General features: G+C 43.8%; 1 protein-coding gene across 1 annotated transcript in view; it reads left to right on the top strand.

The window, feature by feature from the left end:
* Positions 1-18,549, top strand: part of LOC139552741 (uncharacterized) — a 114,095-nt gene extending 95,546 nt beyond the window's left edge. The window contains exon 2 of the mRNA XM_071364772.1: positions 18,415-18,549. Coding sequence (XP_071220873.1) covers positions 18,415-18,419 — 5 coding nt within the window. The 3' untranslated portion in view covers positions 18,420-18,549. The remainder of the gene's footprint in view (positions 1-18,414) is intronic.
* The last annotated feature ends 1,942 nt before the right edge of the window (positions 18,550-20,491 follow it).

Genomic DNA, 20,491 nt, shown 5'->3' with positions numbered 1-20,491 from the left:
ACAGTATTATCAACAGACATCTCTCCCACACAGACACAGTATTATCAACAGACATCTCTCCCACACAGACACAGTATAATCAACAGACATCTCTCCCACACAGACACAGTATAATCAACAGACATCTCTCCCACACAGACACAGTATTATCAACAGACATCTCTCCCACACAGACACAGTATAATCAACAGACATCTCTCCCACACAGACACAGTATTATCAACAGACATCTCTCCCACACAGACACAGTATTATCAACAGACATCTCTCCCACACAGACACAGTATTATCAACAGACATCTCTCCCACACAGTATAATCAACAGACATCTCTCCCACACAGACACAGTATTATCAACAGACATCTCTCCCACACAGACACAGTATTATCAACAGACATCTCTCCCACACAGATACAGTATTATCAACAGACATCTCTCCCACACAGTATAATCAACAGACATCTCTCCCACACAGTATAATCAACAGACATCTCTCCCACACAGACACAGTATAATCAACAGACATCTCTCCCACACAGACACAGTATAATCAACAGACATCTCTCCCACACAGACACAGTATAATCAACAGACATCTCTCCCACACAGTATCATCAACAGACATCTCTCCCACACAGTATTACCAACAGACATCTCTCCCACACAGTATTATCAACAGACATCTCTCCCACACAGTATTATCAACAGACATCTCTCCCACACAGTATTATCAACAGACATCTCTCCCACACAGTATAATCAACAGACATCTCTCCCACACAGACACAGTATAATCAACAGACATCTCTCCCACACAGACACAGTATTATCAACAGACATCTCTCCCACACAGACACAGTATAATCAACAGACATCTCTCCCACACATTATTATCAACAGACATCTCTCCCACACAGACACAGTATTATCAACAGACATCTCTCCCACACAGACACAGTATTATCAACAGACATCTCTCCCACACAGACACAGTATAATCAACAGACATCTCTCCCACACATTATTATCAACAGACATCTCTCCCACACAGACACAGTATTATCAACAGACATCTCTCCCACACAGACACAGTATTATCAACAGACATCTCTCCCACACAGACACAGTATAATCAACAGACATCTCTCCCACACAGTATTATCAACAGACATCTCTCCCACACAGACACAGTATAATCAACAGACATCTCTCCCACACAGTATTATCAACAGACATCTCTCCCACACAGACACAGTATTATCAACAGACATCTCTCCCACACAGACACAGTATTATCAACAGACATCTCTTCCACACAGACACAGTATAATCAACAGACATCTCTCCCACACAGACACAGTATTATCAACAGACATCTCTCCCACACAGTATTATCAACAGACATCTCTCCCACACAGACACAGTATAATCAACAGACATCTCTCCCACACAGTATTATCAACAGACATCTCTCCCACACAGACACAGTATAATCAACAGACATCTCTCCCACACAGACACAGTATTATCAACAGACATCTCTCCCACACAGACACAGTATTATCAACAGACATCTCTCCCACACAGACACAGTATAATCAACAGACATCTCTCCCACACAGACACAGTATTATCAACAGACATCTCTCCCACACATACACAGTATTATCAACAGACATCTCTCCCACACAGACACAGTATAATCAACAGACATCTCTCCCACACAGACACAGTATAATCAACAGACATCTCTCCCACACAGACACAGTATTATCAACAGACATCTCTCCCACACAGACACAGTATTATCAACAGACATCTCTCCCACACAGACACAGTATAATCAACAGACATCTCTCCCACACAGACACAGTATTATCAACAGACATCTCTCCCACACAGACACAGTATTATCAACAGACATCTCTCCCACACAGACACAGTATTATCAACAGACATCTCTCCCACACAGACACAGTATTATCAACAGACATCTCCCCCACACAGTATTATCAACAGACATCTCTCCCACACAGTATTACCAACAGACATCTCTCCCACACAGTATTATCAACAGACATCTCTCCCACACAGACACAGTATTATCAACAGACATCTCTCCCACACAGACACAGTATTATCAACAGACATCTCTCCCACACAGACACAGTATAATCAACAGACATCTCTCCCACACAGACACAGTATAATCAACAGACATCTCTCCCACACAGACACAGTATTATCAACAGACATCTCTCCCACACAGACACAGTATTATCAACAGACATCTCTCCCACACAGACACAGTATAATCAACAGACATCTCTCCCACACAGACACAGTATTATCAACAGACATCTCTCCCACACAGACACAGTATTATCAACAGACATCTCTCCCACACAGACACAGTATCATCAACAGACATCTCTCCCACACAGACACAGTATAATCAACAGACATCTCTCCCACACAGACACAGTATAATCAACAGACATCTCTCCCACACAGACACAGTATTATCAACAGACATCTCTCCCACACAGACACAGTATTATCAACAGACATCTCTCCCACACAGACACAGTATAATCAACAGACATCTCTCCCACACAGACACAGTATAATCAACAGACATCTCTCCCACACAGACACAGTATAATCAACAGACATCTCTCCCACACAGACACAGTATAATCAACAGACATCTCTCCCACACAGTATCATCAACAGACATCTCTCCCACACAGACACAGTATTATCAACAGACATCTCTCCCACACAGCCATCTCTCCCACACAGTATTATCAACAGACATCTCTCCCACACAGTATTATCAACAGACATCTCTCCCACACAGACACAGTATAATCAACAGACATCTCTCCCACACAGACACAGTATTATCAACAGACATCTCTCCCACACAGACACAGTATAATCAACAGACATCTCTATTATCAACAGACATCTATCCCACACAGACACAGTATTATCAACAGACATCTCTCCCACACAGACACAGTATTATCAACAGACATCTCTCCCACACAGACACAGTATAATCAACAGACATCTCTCCCACACATTATTATCAACAGACATCTCTCCCACACAGACACAGTATTATCAACAGACATCTCTCCCACACAGACACAGTATTATCAACAGACATCTCTCCCACACAGACACAGTATAATCAACAGACATCTCTCCCACACAGTATTATCAACAGACATCTCTCCCACACAGACACAGTATTATCAACAGACATCTCTCCCACACAGACACAGTATTATCAACAGACATCTCTCCCACACAGACACAGTATAATCAACAGACATCTCTCCCACACAGACACAGTATTATCAACAGACATCTCTCCCACACAGTATTATCAACAGACATCTCTCCCACACAGACACAGTATAATCAACAGACATCTCTCCCACACAGTATTATCAACAGACATCTCTCCCACACAGACACAGTATAATCAACAGACATCTCTCCCACACAGACACAGTATTATCAACAGACATCTCTCCCACACAGACACAGTATTATCAACAGACATCTCTCCCACACAGACACAGTATAATCAACAGACATCTCTCCCACACAGACACAGTATTATCAACAGACATCTCTCCCACACAGACACAGTATTATCAACAGACATCTCTCCCACACAGACACAGTATAATCAACAGACATCTCTCCCACACAGACACAGTATAATCAACAGACATCTCTCCCACACAGACACAGTATTATCAACAGACATCTCTCCCACACAGACACAGTATTATCAACAGACATCTCTCCCACACAGACACAGTATAATCAACAGACATCTCTCCCACACAGACACAGTATTATCAACAGACATCTCTCCCACACAGACACAGTATTATCAACAGACATCTCTCCCACACAGACACAGTATCATCAACAGACATCTCTCCCACACAGACACAGTATTATCAACAGACATCTCTCCCACACAGACACAGTATTATCAACAGACATCTCTCCCACACAGTATAATCAACAGACATCTCTCCCACACAGACACAGTATAATCAACAGACATCTCTCCCACACAGACACAGTATAATCAACAGACATCTCTCCCACACAGACACAGTATAATCAACAGACATCTCTCCCACACAGACACAGTATAATCAACAGACATCTCTCCCACACAGACACAGTATTATCAACAGACATCTCTCCCACACAGACACAGTATTATCAACAGACATCTCTCCCACACAGACACAGTATAATCAACAGACATCTCTCCCACACAGACACAGTATTATCAACAGACATCTCTCCCACACAGACACAGTATTATCAACAGACATCTCTCCCACACAGACACAGTATTATCAACAGACATCTCTCCCACACAGACACAGTATTATCAACAGACATCTCTCCCACACAGACACAGTATAATCAACAGACATCTCTCCCACATAGACACAGTATTATCAACAGACATCTCTCCCACACAGACACAGTATTATCAACAGACATCTCTCCCACACAGACACAGTATTATCAACAGACATCTCTCCCACACAGACACAGTATTATCAACAGACATCTCTCCCACACAGACACAGTATTATCAACAGACATCTCTCCCACACAGACACAGTATTATCAACAGACATCTCTCCCACACAGACACAGTATAATCAACAGACATCTCTCCCACACAGACACAGTATAATCAACAGACATCTCTCCCACACAGACACAGTATAATCAACAGACATCTCTCCCACACAGTATTATCAACAGACATCTCTCCCACACAGACACAGTATTATCAACAGACATCTCTCCCACACAGACACAGTATTATCAACAGACATCTCTCCCACACAGACACAGTATAATCAACAGACATCTCTCCCACACAGACACAGTATTATCAACAGACATCTCTCCCACACAGACACAGTATTATCAACAGACATCTCTCCCACACAGACACAGTATTATCAACAGACATCTCTCCCACACAGACACAGTATTATCAACAGACATCTCTCCCACACAGACACAGTATAATCAACAGACATCCCTCCCACACAGATACAGTATTATCAACAGACATTTCTCCCACACAGACACAGTATAATCAACAGACATCTCTCCCACACAGACACAGTATTATCAACAGACATCTCTCCCACACAGACACAGTATAATCAACAGACATCTCTCCCACACAGACACAGTATAATCAACAGACATCTCTCCCACACAGACACAGTATAATCAACAGACATCTCTCCCACACAGTATTATCAACAGACATCTCTCCCACACAGACACAGTATTATCAACAGACATCTCTCCCACACAGACACAGTATAATCAACAGACATCTCTCCCACACAGTATAATCAACAGACATCTCTCCCACACAGACACAGTATAATCAACAGACATCTCTCCCACACAGACACAGTATTATCAACAGACATCTCTCCCACACAGACACAGTATAATCAACAGACATCTCTCCCACACAGACACAGTATTATCAACAGACATCTCTCCCACACAGACACAGTATTATCAACAGACATCTCTCCCACACAGACACAGTATAATCAACAGACATCTCTCCCACACAGACACAGTATTATCAACAGACATCTCTCCCACACAGACACAGTATTATCAACAGACATCTCTCCCACACAGACACAGTATTATCAACAGACATCTCTCCCACACAGACACAGTATAATCAACAGACATCTCTCCCACACAGTATTATCAACAGACATCTCTCCCACACAGACACAGTATTATCAACAGACATCTCTCCCACACAGACACAGTATAATCAACAGACATCTCTCCCACACAGACACAGTATAATCAACAGACATCTCTCCCACACAGACACAGTATTATCAACAGACATCTCTCCCACACAGACAGTATAATCAACAGACATCTCTCCCACACAGACACAGTATTATCAACAGACATCTCTCCCACACAGACACAGTATTATCAACAGACATCTCTCCCACACAGACACAGTATTATCAACAGACATCTCTCCCACACAGTATAATCAACAGACATCTCTCCCACACAGACACAGTATTATCAACAGACATCTCTCCCACACAGACACAGTATTATCAACAGACATCTCTCCCACACAGTATAATCAACAGACATCTCTCCCACACAGACACAGTATAATCAACAGACATCTCTCCCACACAGACACAGTATAATCAACAGACATCTCTCCCACACAGACACAGTATAATCAACAGACATCTCTCCCACACAGTATCATCAACAGACATCTCTCCCACACAGTATTACCAACAGACATCTCTCCCACACAGTATTATCAACAGACATCTCTCCCACACAGTATTATCAACAGACATCTCTCCCACACAGTATTATCAACAGACATCTCTCCCACACAGTATAATCAACAGACATCTCTCCCACACAGACACAGTATAATCAACAGACATCTCTCCCACACAGACACAGTATTATCAACAGACATCTCTCCCACACAGACAAAGTATAATCAACAGACATCTCTCCCACACAGACACAGTATAATCAACAGACATCTCTCCCACACAGACACAGTATTATCAACAGACATCTCTCCCACACAGACACAGTATAATCAACAGACATCTCTCCCACACAGACACAGTATTATCAACAGACATCTCTCCCACACAGACACAGTATAATCAACAGACATCTCTCCCACACAGACACAGTATTATCAACAGACATCTCTCCCACACAGACACAGTATTATCAACAGACATCTCTCCCACACAGACACAGTATAATCAACAGACATCTCTCCCACACAGACACAGTATAATCAACAGACATCTCTCCCACACAGACACAGTATTATCAACAGACATCTCTCCCACACAGACACAGTATAATCAACAGACATCTCTCCCACACAGACACAGTATTATCAACAGACATCTCTCCCACACAGACACAGTATTATCAACAGACATCTCTCCCACACAGACACAGTATTATCAACAGACATCTCTCCCACACAGACACAGTATAATCAACAGACATCTCTCCCACACAGTATTATCAACAGACATCTCTCCCACACAGACACAGTATTATCAACAGACATCTCTCCCACACAGACACAGTATAATCAACAGACATCTCTCCCACACAGACACAGTATAATCAACAGACATCTCCCCCACACAGACACAGTATTATCAACAGACATCTCTCCCACACAGACACAGTATAATCAACAGACATCTCTCCCACACAGACACAGTATTATCAACAGACATCTCTCCCACACAGACACAGTATTATCAACAGACATCTCTCCCACACAGACACAGTATTATCAACAGACATCTCTCCCACACAGTATAATCAACAGACATCTCTCCCACACAGACATAGTATTATCAACAGACATCTCTCCCACACAGACACAGTATTATCAACAGACATCTCTCCCACACAGACACAGTATTATCAAGAGACATCTCTCCCACACAGACACAGTATTATCAACAGACATCTCTCCCACACAGTATAATCAACAGACATCTCTCCCACACAGACACAGTATAATCAACAGACATCTCTCCCACACAGACACAGTATAATCAACAGACATCTCTCCCACACAGACACAGTATAATCAACAGACATCTCTCCCACACAGTATCATCAACAGACATCTCTCCCACACAGTATTACCAACAGACATCTCTCCCACACAGTATTATCAACAGACATCTCTCCCACACAGTATTATCAACAGACATCTCTCCCACACAGTATTACCAACAGACATCTCTCCCACACAGTATTATCAACAGACATCTCTCCCACACAGACACAGTATTATCAACAGACATCTCTCCCACACAGACACAGTATTATCAACAGACATCTCTCCCACACAGACACAGTATAATCAACAGACATCTCTCCCACACAGACACAGTATAATCAACAGACATCTCTCCCACACAGTATTACCAACAGACATCTCTCCCACACAGTATTATCAACAGACATCTCTCCCACACAGACACAGTATTATCAACAGACATCTCTCCCACACAGACACAGTATTATCAACAGACATCTCTCCCACACAGACACAGTATTATCAACAGACATCTCTCCCACACAGACACAGTATTACCAACAGACATCTCTCCCACACAGTATTATCAACAGACATCTCTCCCACACAGTATTATCAACAGACATCTCTCCCACACAGTATAATCAACAGACATCTCTCCCACACAGTATAATCAACAGACATCTCTCCCACACAGTATTATCAACAGACATCTCTCCCACACAGTATTATCAACAGACATCTCTCCCACACAGACACAGTATTACCAACAGACATCTCTCCCACACAGTATTATCAACAGACATCTCTCCCACACAGTATTATCAACAGACATCTCTCCCACACAGTATTATCAACAGACATCTCTCCCACACAGTATTACCAACAGACATCTCTCCCACACAGTATTATCAACAGACATCTCTCCCACACAGACACAGTATTACCAACAGACATCTCTCCCACACAGTATTATCAACAGACATCTCTCCCACACAGTATAATCAACAGACATCTCTCCCACACAGACACAGTATTACCAACAGACATCTCTCCCACACAGTATAATCAACAGACATCTCTCCCACACAGTATTATCAACAGACATCTCTCCCACACAGTATAATCAACAGACATCTCTCCCACACAGTATTATCAACAGACATCTCTCCCACACAGACACAGTATTACCAACAGACATCTCTCCCACACAGTATTATCAACAGACATCTCTCCCACACAGTATTATCAACAGACATCTCTCCCACACAGTATAATCAACAGACATCTCTCCCATACAGTATTATCAACAGACATCTCTCCCACACAGTATTATCAACAGACATCTCTCCCACACAGTATTACCAACAGACATCTCTCCCACACAGTATTATCAACAGACATCTCTCCCACACAGTATTATCAACAGACATCTCTCCCACACAGTATAATCAACAGACATCTCTCCCACACAGTATAATCAACAGACATCTCTCCCACACAGACACAGTATTATCAACAGACATCTCTCCCACACAGTATAATCAACAGACATCTCTCCCACACAGACACAGTATTATCAACAGACATCTCTCCCACACAGACACAGTATAATCAACAGACATCTCTCCCACAGATTATTATCAACAGACATCTCTCCCACACATTATTATCAACAGACATCTCTCCCACACAGTATTATCAACAGACATCTCTCCCACACAGACACAGTATAATCAACAGACATCTCTCCCACACAGACACAGAATTATCAACAGACATCTCTCCCACACAGTATTATCAACAGACATCTCTCCCACACAGTATAATCAACAGACATCTCTCCCACACAGACACAGTATTATCAACAGACATCTCTCCCACACAGTATAATCAACAGACATCTCTCCCACACAGACACAGTATAATCAACAGACATCTCTCCCACACAGACACAGAATTATCAACAGACATCTCTCCCACACAGTATTATCAACAGACATCTCTCCCACACAGTATAATCAACAGACATCTCTCCCACACAGACACAGTATAATCAACAGACATCTCTCCCACACAGACACAGTATAATCAACAGACATCTCTCCCACACAGACACAGTATAATCAACAGACATCTCTCCCACACAGTATTATCAACAGACATCTCTCCCACACAGACACAGTATTATCAACAGACATCTCCCCCACACAGTATAATCAACAGACATCTCTCCCACACAGTATTACCAACAGACATCTCTCCCACACAGACACAGAATTATCAACAGACATCTCTCCCACACAGTATTATCAACAGACATCTCTCCCACACAGACACAGTATAATCAACAGACATCTCTCCCACACAGACACAGTATAATCAACAGACATCTCTCCCACACAGACACAGTATTATCAACAGACATCTCTCCCACACAGTATTATCAACAGACATCTCTCCTACACAGTATAATCAACAGACATCTCTCCCACACAGACACAGTATTATCAACAGACATCTCTCCCACACAGTATTATCAACAGACATCTCTCCCACACAGACACAGTATTATCAACAGACATCTCTCCCACACAGACACAGTATTATCAACAGACATCTCTCCCACACAGACACAGTATAATCAACAGACATCTCTCCCACACAGACACAGTATAATCAACAGACATCTCTCCCACACAGTATCATCAACAGACATCTCTCCCACACAGTATTACCAACAGACATCTCTCCCACACAGTATTATCAACAGACATCTCTCCCACACAGACACAGTATAATCAACAGACATCTCTCCCACACAGTATTATCAACAGACATCTCTCCCACACAGTATTATCAACAGACATCTCTCCCACACAGTATTACCAACAGACATCTCTCCCACACAGTATTATCAACAGACATCTCTCCCACACAGACACAGTATTATCAACAGACATCTCTCCCACACAGACACAGTATTATCAACAGACATCTCTCCCACACAGACACAGTATTATCAACAGACATCTCTCCCACACAGACACAGTATTAGCAACAGACATCTCTCCCACACAGTATTATCAACAGACATCTCTCCCACACAGTATTATCAACAGACATCTCTCCCACACAGTATAATCAACAGACATCTCTCCCACACAGTATAATCAACAGACATCTCTCCCACACAGTATTATCAACAGACATCTCTCCCACACAGTATTATCAACAGACATCTCTCCCACACAGACACAGTATTACCAACAGACATCTCTCCCACACAGTATTATCAACAGACATCTCTCCCACACAGTATTATCAACAGACATCTCTCCCACACAGTATTATCAACAGACATCTCTCCCACACAGTATAATCAACAGACATCTCTCCCATACAGTATTATCAACAGACATCTCTCCCACACAGTATTATCAACAGACATCTCTCCCACACAGTATTACCAACAGACATCTCTCCCACACAGTATTATCAACAGACATCTCTCCCACACAGTATTATCAACAGACATCTCTCCCACACAGTATTACCAACAGACATCTCTCCCACACAGTATTATCAACAGACATCTCTCCCACACAGTATTATCAACAGACATCTCTCCCACACAGTATAATCAACAGACATCTCTCCCACACAGTATAATCAACAGACATCTCTCCCACACAGACACAGTATTATCAACAGACATCTCTCCCACACAGTATAATCAACAGACATCTCTCCCACACAGACACAGTATTATCAACAGACATCTCTCCCACACAGACACAGTATAATCAACAGACATCTCTCCCACACATTATTATCAACAGACATCTCTCCCACACATTATTATCAACAGACATCTCTCCCACACAGTATTATCAACAGACATCTCTCCCACACAGACACAGTATAATCAACAGACATCTCTCCCACACAGACACAGAATTATCAACAGACATCTCTCCCACACAGTATTATCAACAGACATCTCTCCCACACAGTATAATCAACAGACATCTCTCCCACACAGACACAGTATTATCAACAGACATCTCTCCCACACAGTATAATCAACAGACATCTCTCCCACACAGACACAGTATAATCAACAGACATCTCTCCCACACAGACACAGAATTATCAACAGACATCTCTCCCACACAGTATTATCAACAGACATCTCTCCCACACAGTATAATCAACAGACATCTCTCCCACACAGACACAGTATAATCAACAGACATCTCTCCCACACAGACACAGTATAATCAACAGACATCTCTCCCACACAGACACAGTATAATCAACAGACATCTCTCCCACACAGTATTATCAACAGACATCTCTCCCACACAGACACAGTATTATCAACAGACATCTCCCCCACACAGTATAATCAACAGACATCTCTCCCACACAGTATTACCAACAGACATCTCTCCCACACAGACACAGAATTATCAACAGACATCTCTCCCACACAGTATTATCAACAGACATCTCTCCCACACAGACACAGTATAATCAACAGACATCTCTCCCACACAGACACAGTATAATCAACAGACATCTCTCCCACACAGACACAGTATTATCAACAGACATCTCTCCCACACAGTATTATCAACAGACATCTCTCCTACACAGTATAATCAACAGACATCTCTCCCACACAGACACAGTATTATCAACAGACATCTCTCCCACACAGTATTATCAACAGACATCTCTCCCACACAGTATAATCAACAGACATCTCTCCCACACAGACACAGTATAATCAACAGACATCTCTCCCACACAGACACAGTATTATCAACAGACATCTCTCCCACACAGTATTATCAACAGACATCTCTCCTACACAGACACAGTATTATCAACAGACATCTCTCCCACACAGTATAATCAACAGACATCTCTCCCACACAGACACAGTATTATCAACAGACATCTCTCCTACACAGACACAGTATTATCAACAGACATCTCTCCCACACAGTATAATCAACAGACATCTCTCCTACACAGACACAGTATTATCAACAGACATCTCTCCCACACAGTATTATCAACAGACATCTATCCTACACAGACACAGTATTATCAACAGACATCTCTCCTACACAGACACATTATTATCAACAGACATCTCTCCCACACAGTATTATCAACAGACATCTCTCCCACACAGACACAGTATTATCAACAGACATCTCTCCCACACAGTATTATCAACAGACATCTCTCCTACACAGACACAGTATTATCAACAGACATCTCTCCCACACAGTATAATCAACAGACATCTCTCCTACACAGACACAGTATAATCAACAGACATCTCTCCTACACAGACACAGTATTATCAACAGACATCTCTCCCACACAGACACAGTATAATCAACAGACATCTCTCCTACACAGACACAGTATAATCAACAGACATCTCTCCTACACAGACACAGTATAATCAACAGACATCTCTCCCACACAGTATTATCAACAGACATCTCTCCCACACAGTATAATCAACAGACATCTCTCCCACACAGACACAGTATTATCAACAGACATCTCTCCCACACAGTATTATCAACAGACATCTCCCCCACACAGTATAATCAACAGACATCTCTCCTACACAGTATAATCAACAGACATCTCTCCCACACAGACACAGTATTATCAACAGACATCTCTCCCACACAGTATTATCAACAGACATCTCCCCCACACAGTATTATCAACAGACATCTCTCCCACACAGACACAGTATTACCAACAGACATCTCTCCCACACAGTATAATCAACAGACATCTCTCCCACACAGACACAGAATTATCAACAGACATCTCCCCCACACAGTATTATCAACAGACATCTCTCCCACACAGACACAGTATTACCAACAGACATCTCTCCCACACAGTATTACCAACAGACATCTCTCCCACACAGTATAATCAACAGACATCTCTCCCACACAGTATAATCAACAGACATCTCTCCCACACAGTATAATCAACAGACATCTCTCCCACACAGTATAATCAACAGACATCTCTCCCACACAGTATTATCAACAGACATCTCCCCCACACAGTATTATCAACAGACATCTCTCCCACACAGACACAGTATTACCAACAGACATCTCTCCCACACAGTATAATCAACAGACATCTCTCCCACACAGACACAGAATTATCAACAGACATCTCCCCCACACATTATTATCAACAGACATCTCTCCCACACAGTATTACCAACAGACATCTCTCCCACACAGTATAATCAACAGACATCTCTCCCACACAGTATAATCAACAGACATCTCTCCCACACAGTATTATCAACAGACATCTCCCCCACACAGTATTATCAACAGACATCTCTCCCACACAGACACAGTATTATCAACAGACATCTCTCCCACACAGTATAATCAACAGACATCTCTCCCACACAGTATAATCAACAGACATCTCTCCCACACAGTATAATCAACAGACATCTCTCCCACACAGTATTATCAACAGACATCTCTCCCACACAGTATAATCAACAGACATCTCTCCCACACAGTATAATCAACAGACATCTCTCCTACACAGTATTATCAACAGACATCTCTCCCACACAGTATTATCAACAGGCATCTCTCCCACACAGTATTATCAACAGACATCTCTCCCACACAGTATTATCAACAGACATCTCTCCCACACAGACACAGTATAATCAACAGACATCTCTCCCACACAGACACAGTATTATCAACAGACATCTCTCCCACACAGACACAGTATTATCAACAGACATCTCTCCCACACAGTATTATCAACAGACATCTCTCCCACACAGTATTATCAACAGACATCTCTCCCACACAGACACAGTATTATCAACAGACATCTCTCCCACACAGACACAGTATTACCAACAGACATCTCTCCCACACAGACACAGTATTATCAACAGACATCTCTCCCACACAGTATTATCAACAGACATCTCTCCCACACAGACACAGTATTATCAACAGACATCTCTCCCACACAGACACAGTATTATCAACAGACATCTCTCCCACACAGTATTATCAACAGACATCTCTCCCACACAGACACAGTATTATCAACAGACATCTCTCCCACACAGTATTATCAACAGACATCTCTCCTACACAGACACAGTATTATCAACAGACATCTCTCCCACACAGTATAATCAACAGACATCTCTCCTACACAGACACAGTATAATCAACAGACATCTCTCCTACACAGACACAGTATTATCAACAGACATCTCTCCCACACAGACACAGTATAATCAACAGACATCTCTCCTACACAGACACAGTATAATCAACAGACATCTCTCCTACACAGACACAGTATAATCAACAGACATCTCTCCCACACAGTATTATCAACAGACATCTCTCCCACACAGTATAATCAACAGACATCTCTCCTACACAGACACAGTATTATCAACAGACATCTCTCCCACACAGTATAATCAACAGACATCTCTCCTACACAGTATAATCAACAGACATCTCTCCCACACAGACACAGTATTATCAACAGACATCTCTCCCACACAGACACAGTATAATCAACAGACATCTCTCCCACACAGTATTATCAACAGACATCTCCCCCACACAGTATTATCAACAGACATCTCTCCCACACAGTATTATCAACAGACATCTCTCCCACACAGACACAGTATTACCAACAGACATCTCTCCCACACAGTATAATCAACAGACATCTCTCCCACACAGACACAGAATTATCAACAGACATCTCCCCCACACAGTATTATCAACAGACATCTCTCCCACACAGACACAGTATTACCAACAGACATCTCTCCCACACAGTATTACCAACAGACATCTCTCCCACACAGTATAATCAACAGACATCTCTCCCACACAGTATAATCAACAGACATCTCTCCCACACAGTATAATCAACAGACATCTCTCCCACACAGTATAATCAACAGACATCTCTCCCACACAGTATTATCAACAGACATCTCTCCCACACAGACACAGTATAATCAACAGACATCTCTCCCACACAGACACAGTATTATCAACAGACATCTCCCCCACACAGTATTATCAACAGACATCTCTCCCACACAGACACAGTATTACCAACAGACATCTCTCCCAGACACAGTATTACCAACAGACATCTCTCCCACACAGTATAATCAACAGACATCTCTCCCACACAGTATAATCAACAGACATCTCTCCCACACAGTATAATCAACAGACATCTCTCCCACACAGTATTATCAACAGACATCTCTCCCACACAGACACAGTATTATCAACAGACATCTCCCCCACACAGTATAATCAACAGACATCTCTCCCACACAGTATAATCAACAGACATCTCTCCTACACAGTATTATCAACAGACATCTCTCCCACACAGTATTATCAACAGACATCTCTCCCACACAGTATTATCAACAGACATCTCTCCCACACAGACACAGTATAATCAACAGACATCTCTCCCACACAGACACAGTATAATCAACAGACATCTCTCCCACACAGACACAGTATTATCAACAGACATCTCTCCCACACAGACACAGTATTATCAACAGACATCTCTCCCACACAGTATTATCAACAGACATCTCTCCCACACAGTATTATCAACAGACATCTCTCCCACACAGACACAGTATTATCAACAGACATCTCTCCCACACAGACACAGTATTACCAACAGACATCTCTCCCACACAGACACAGTATTATCAACAGACATCTCTCCCACACAGTATTATCAACAGACATCTCTCCCACACAGACACAGTATTATCAACAGACATCTCTCCCACACAGACACAGTATTATCAACAGACATCTCCCCCACACAGTATTACCAACAGACATCTCTCCCACACAGTATTATCAACAGACATCTCTCCCACACAGACACAGTATTATCAACAGACATCTCTCCCACACAGACACAGTATTATCAACAGACATCTCCCCCACACAGTATTACCAACAGACATCTCTCCCACACAGTATAATCAACAGACATCTCTCCCACACAGTATCATCAACAGACATCTCTCCCACACAGTATAATCAACAGACATCTCTCCTACACAGTATTATCAACAGACATCTCTCCCACACAGACACAGTATAATCAACAGACATCTCTCCTACACAGACACAGTATAATCAACAGACATCTCTCCCACACAGTATTATCAACAGACATCTCTCCCACACAGTATTATCAACAGACATCTCTCCCACACAGTATTATCAACAGACATCTCTCCCACACAGTATTATCAACAGACATCTCTCCCACACAGTATTATCAACAGACATCTCTCCCACACAGACACAGTATTATCAACAGACATCTCTCCCACACAGTATTATCAACAGACATCTCTCCCACACAGTATTATCAACAGACATCTCACAGACACAGAGTTACATTTTCCATTACAGCCATGGGGCCTGGCTGGTCTAGAGTTAAAGGTTCCATGATTTTCTCTATTTTTGCAGATTTTTGATACTGAATGTTATCAGATCTTCAAATCAAATCAAATGTATTTATAAAGCCCTTCTTACATCAGCTGATATATCTAAGTGCTGTACAGAAACCCAGCCTAAAACCCCAAACAGCAAGCAATGCAGGTGTAGAAGCACGGTGGCTAGGAAAAACTCCCTAGAAAGGCCAGAACCTAGGAAGAAACCTAGAGAGGAACCAGGCTATGAGGGGTGGCCAGTCCTCATCTGGCTGTGCCGGGTGGAGATTATAACAGAACATGGCCAAGATGTTCAAACGTTCATAAATGACCAGCAGGGTCAAATAATAATAATCACAGTGGCTGTCGAGGGTGCAACAGGTCAGCACCTCAGGAGTAAAAGTCAGTTGGCTTTTCATAGCCGATCATTAAGAGTATCTCTACCGCTCCTGCTGTCTCTAGAGAGTTGAAAACAGCAGGTCTGGGACAAGGTAGCTCGTCCAGTGAACAGGTCAGAGTTCCATAGCCGCAGGCAGAACAGTTGAAACTGGAGCAGCAGCACGGCCAGGTGGACTGGGGACAGCAAGGAGTCATCATGCCAGATAGTCCTGAGGCATGGTCCTAGGGCTCAGGTCCTCCGAGAGAGAGAAAGAAAGAAAGAATTAGAGAGAGCATACTTAAATTCACACAGGACACCGGATAAGACAGGAGAAATACTCCAGATATAACAGACTAACCCCAGCCCCCCGACTCTGCCCGTTCTGATATTTCTTAATAATTTTTTTTGATTATTTTGGTATTGTTTTGTATTGTTTTCTAGGTATTATTCCTGCACTGTTGGAGCTAGAAACACAAGCATTTAACTGCACCTGCGATAACATCTGCAAATATGTGTACATGACCAACAAACTTTGACTTGATTTTGATTTTGATAAATGTTTGCTATTTGGGACACAGCTCTGGGTCAGTCTGGGTTAGTAGACTAACTAGACTATCTGATGGTCTGTCTGTTCGGTCTGCTGGTATTCCTTCTAAAACTATCCAAGACATTGTGGAGCTACTAGAATGACCTGGAACTGTTGCCCTTCCTCCCCATGCCTACATACTAACTCTAAACTCTGATACTTCTCTCTCGGACAGGATGAAGCCGATTCCCGTCACAGCATCTGGACATCGCTGCCACTTTACCGTCATCTATATCAGACACCAACCAACGTGTCTCACAACCTTTCGAAGGCCACTCAGCAACAGATCAACTTAACTTCAGAAAAAGATCCGTTGTATAACCTACAGACCAGCTCTTCAAATGACCCTGACCCCACCCCCCTGACCCCAAATGACCCTGACCCCACCCCCCTGACCCCACCACGGACCAGCTCTTCAAATGACCCTGACCCCACCCCCCTGACCCCACCACGGACCAGCTCTTTAAATGACCCTGAACCCACCCCCCTGACCCCACCACGGACCAGCTCTTCAAATGACCCTGACCCCACCCCCCTGACCCCACCACGGACCAGCTCTTCAAATGACCCTGACCCCACCCCCCTGACCCCACCACGGACCAGCTCTTCAAATGACCCTGACCCCACTGTGTGCCATAGAACCCCAGCCTTTAGTGATACCAGCATCTTCAGCAGCTCACAGATTTTGCCTAAGACAGAGACAAACAGTGTCCTCCCCTCCAAACGACTTCAGAGACAGAGTGAGACCAGCATGGTGTATACGTATGTGAGAAGGGCAGGACAGACACACCCCTTCCCTACAGCACAGTGTGTGAGCAGGTTTAGGGCCCCTACAGCACAGTGTGTGAGCAGGTTTAGGGCCCCTACAGCACAGTGTGTGAGCAGGTTTAGGGCCCCTACAGTAAACTGTTTGAGCAGGGTTAGGGTCCCTACAACAGAGTGTGTGAGCAGGTTTAGGGCCCCTACAGTAGACTGTTTGAGCAGGGTTAGGGCCCCTACAGCAGACTGTTTGAGCAGGGTTAGGGCTCCTACAGTAGACTGTTTGAGCAGGGTTAGGGCCCCTACAACAGAGTGTGTGAGCAGGGTTAGGGCCCCTACAGCAGACTGTTTGAGCAGGGTTAGGGCTCCTACAGTAGACTGTTTGAGCAGGGTTAGGGCCCCTACAACAGAGTGTGTGAGCAGGGTTAGGGCTCCTACAGTAGACTGTTTGAGCAGGGTTAGGGCTCCTACAGTAGACTGTTTGAGCAGGGTTAGGGCCCCTACAACAGAGTGTGTGAGCAGGGTTAGGGCTCCTACAGCAGACTGTTTGAGCAGGGTTAGGGCTCCTACAGTAGACTGTTTGAGCAGGGTTAGGGCCCCTACAACAGAGTGTGTGAGCAGGGTTAGGGCTCCTACAGTAGACTGTTTGAGCAGGGTTAGGGCCCCTACAACAGAGTGTGTGAGCAGGGTTAGGGCTCCTACAGCAGACTGTTTGAGCAGGGTTAGGGCTCCTACAGCAGACTGTTTGAGCAGGGTTAGGGCTCCTACAGTAGACTGTTTGAGCAGGGTTAGGGCCCCTACAGTAGACTGTCTGAGCAGGGTTGGGGGAGTGCAGAGTAGTAGCCTGGAGGACCAAGAGGATAGTAGCAGTAGTGATGATGAAGGGAAACTGATCATTGAGCTTTAGACAAGAGTTAGATTCCCTACATGGAATACAGACAGACTGGAAGAGAAGGGGTGGAGGGAGGAGAGAAGGGGGGAGGAGAGGGAGGACAGGAGAGGAGGGAGGGAGGAGAGAAGGGGAGGGTAGAGGGTGAAGGGAGGAGAGGGAGGACAGGAGGAGAGGTGGAGGGAGGGACGAGAGGGAGGACAGGAGAGGAAGGAGGGAGGAGAGAAGGGGAGGGTAGAGGGTGAAGGGAGGGAGGGAGGAATGGAATGGAGGAGGGGAAGAGGAGGGGAGGTGGAGAAGAGGAGCTGGCCTGAGGAACACTGACTAGCGTGGGGGAACGCATGGAGATTATCAGAGTGAGGGAGGGCATGAGGATCACTCTCCTAACCAAGGGGAGAAGGTTTTCTCTGGGTCATATACAGGACCGTGGGTCATATACAGGACCGTGGGTCATATACAGGGCCACGGGTCATATACAGGGTCATATACAGGACCGTGGGTCATATACAGGACCGTGGGTCATATACAGGGCCACGGGTCATATACAGGGTCATATACAGGACCGTGGGTCATATACAGGACCGTGGGTCATATACAGGGCCAC

Source organism: Salvelinus alpinus, chromosome 2, assembly GCF_045679555.1.
Source record: "Salvelinus alpinus chromosome 2, SLU_Salpinus.1, whole genome shotgun sequence".
NCBI classification, from domain to species: domain Eukaryota; kingdom Metazoa; phylum Chordata; class Actinopteri; order Salmoniformes; family Salmonidae; genus Salvelinus; species Salvelinus alpinus.
The sequence above is the reverse complement of the archived record's forward strand: the minus strand, read 5'-3'. Positions and strand labels throughout refer to the sequence as shown.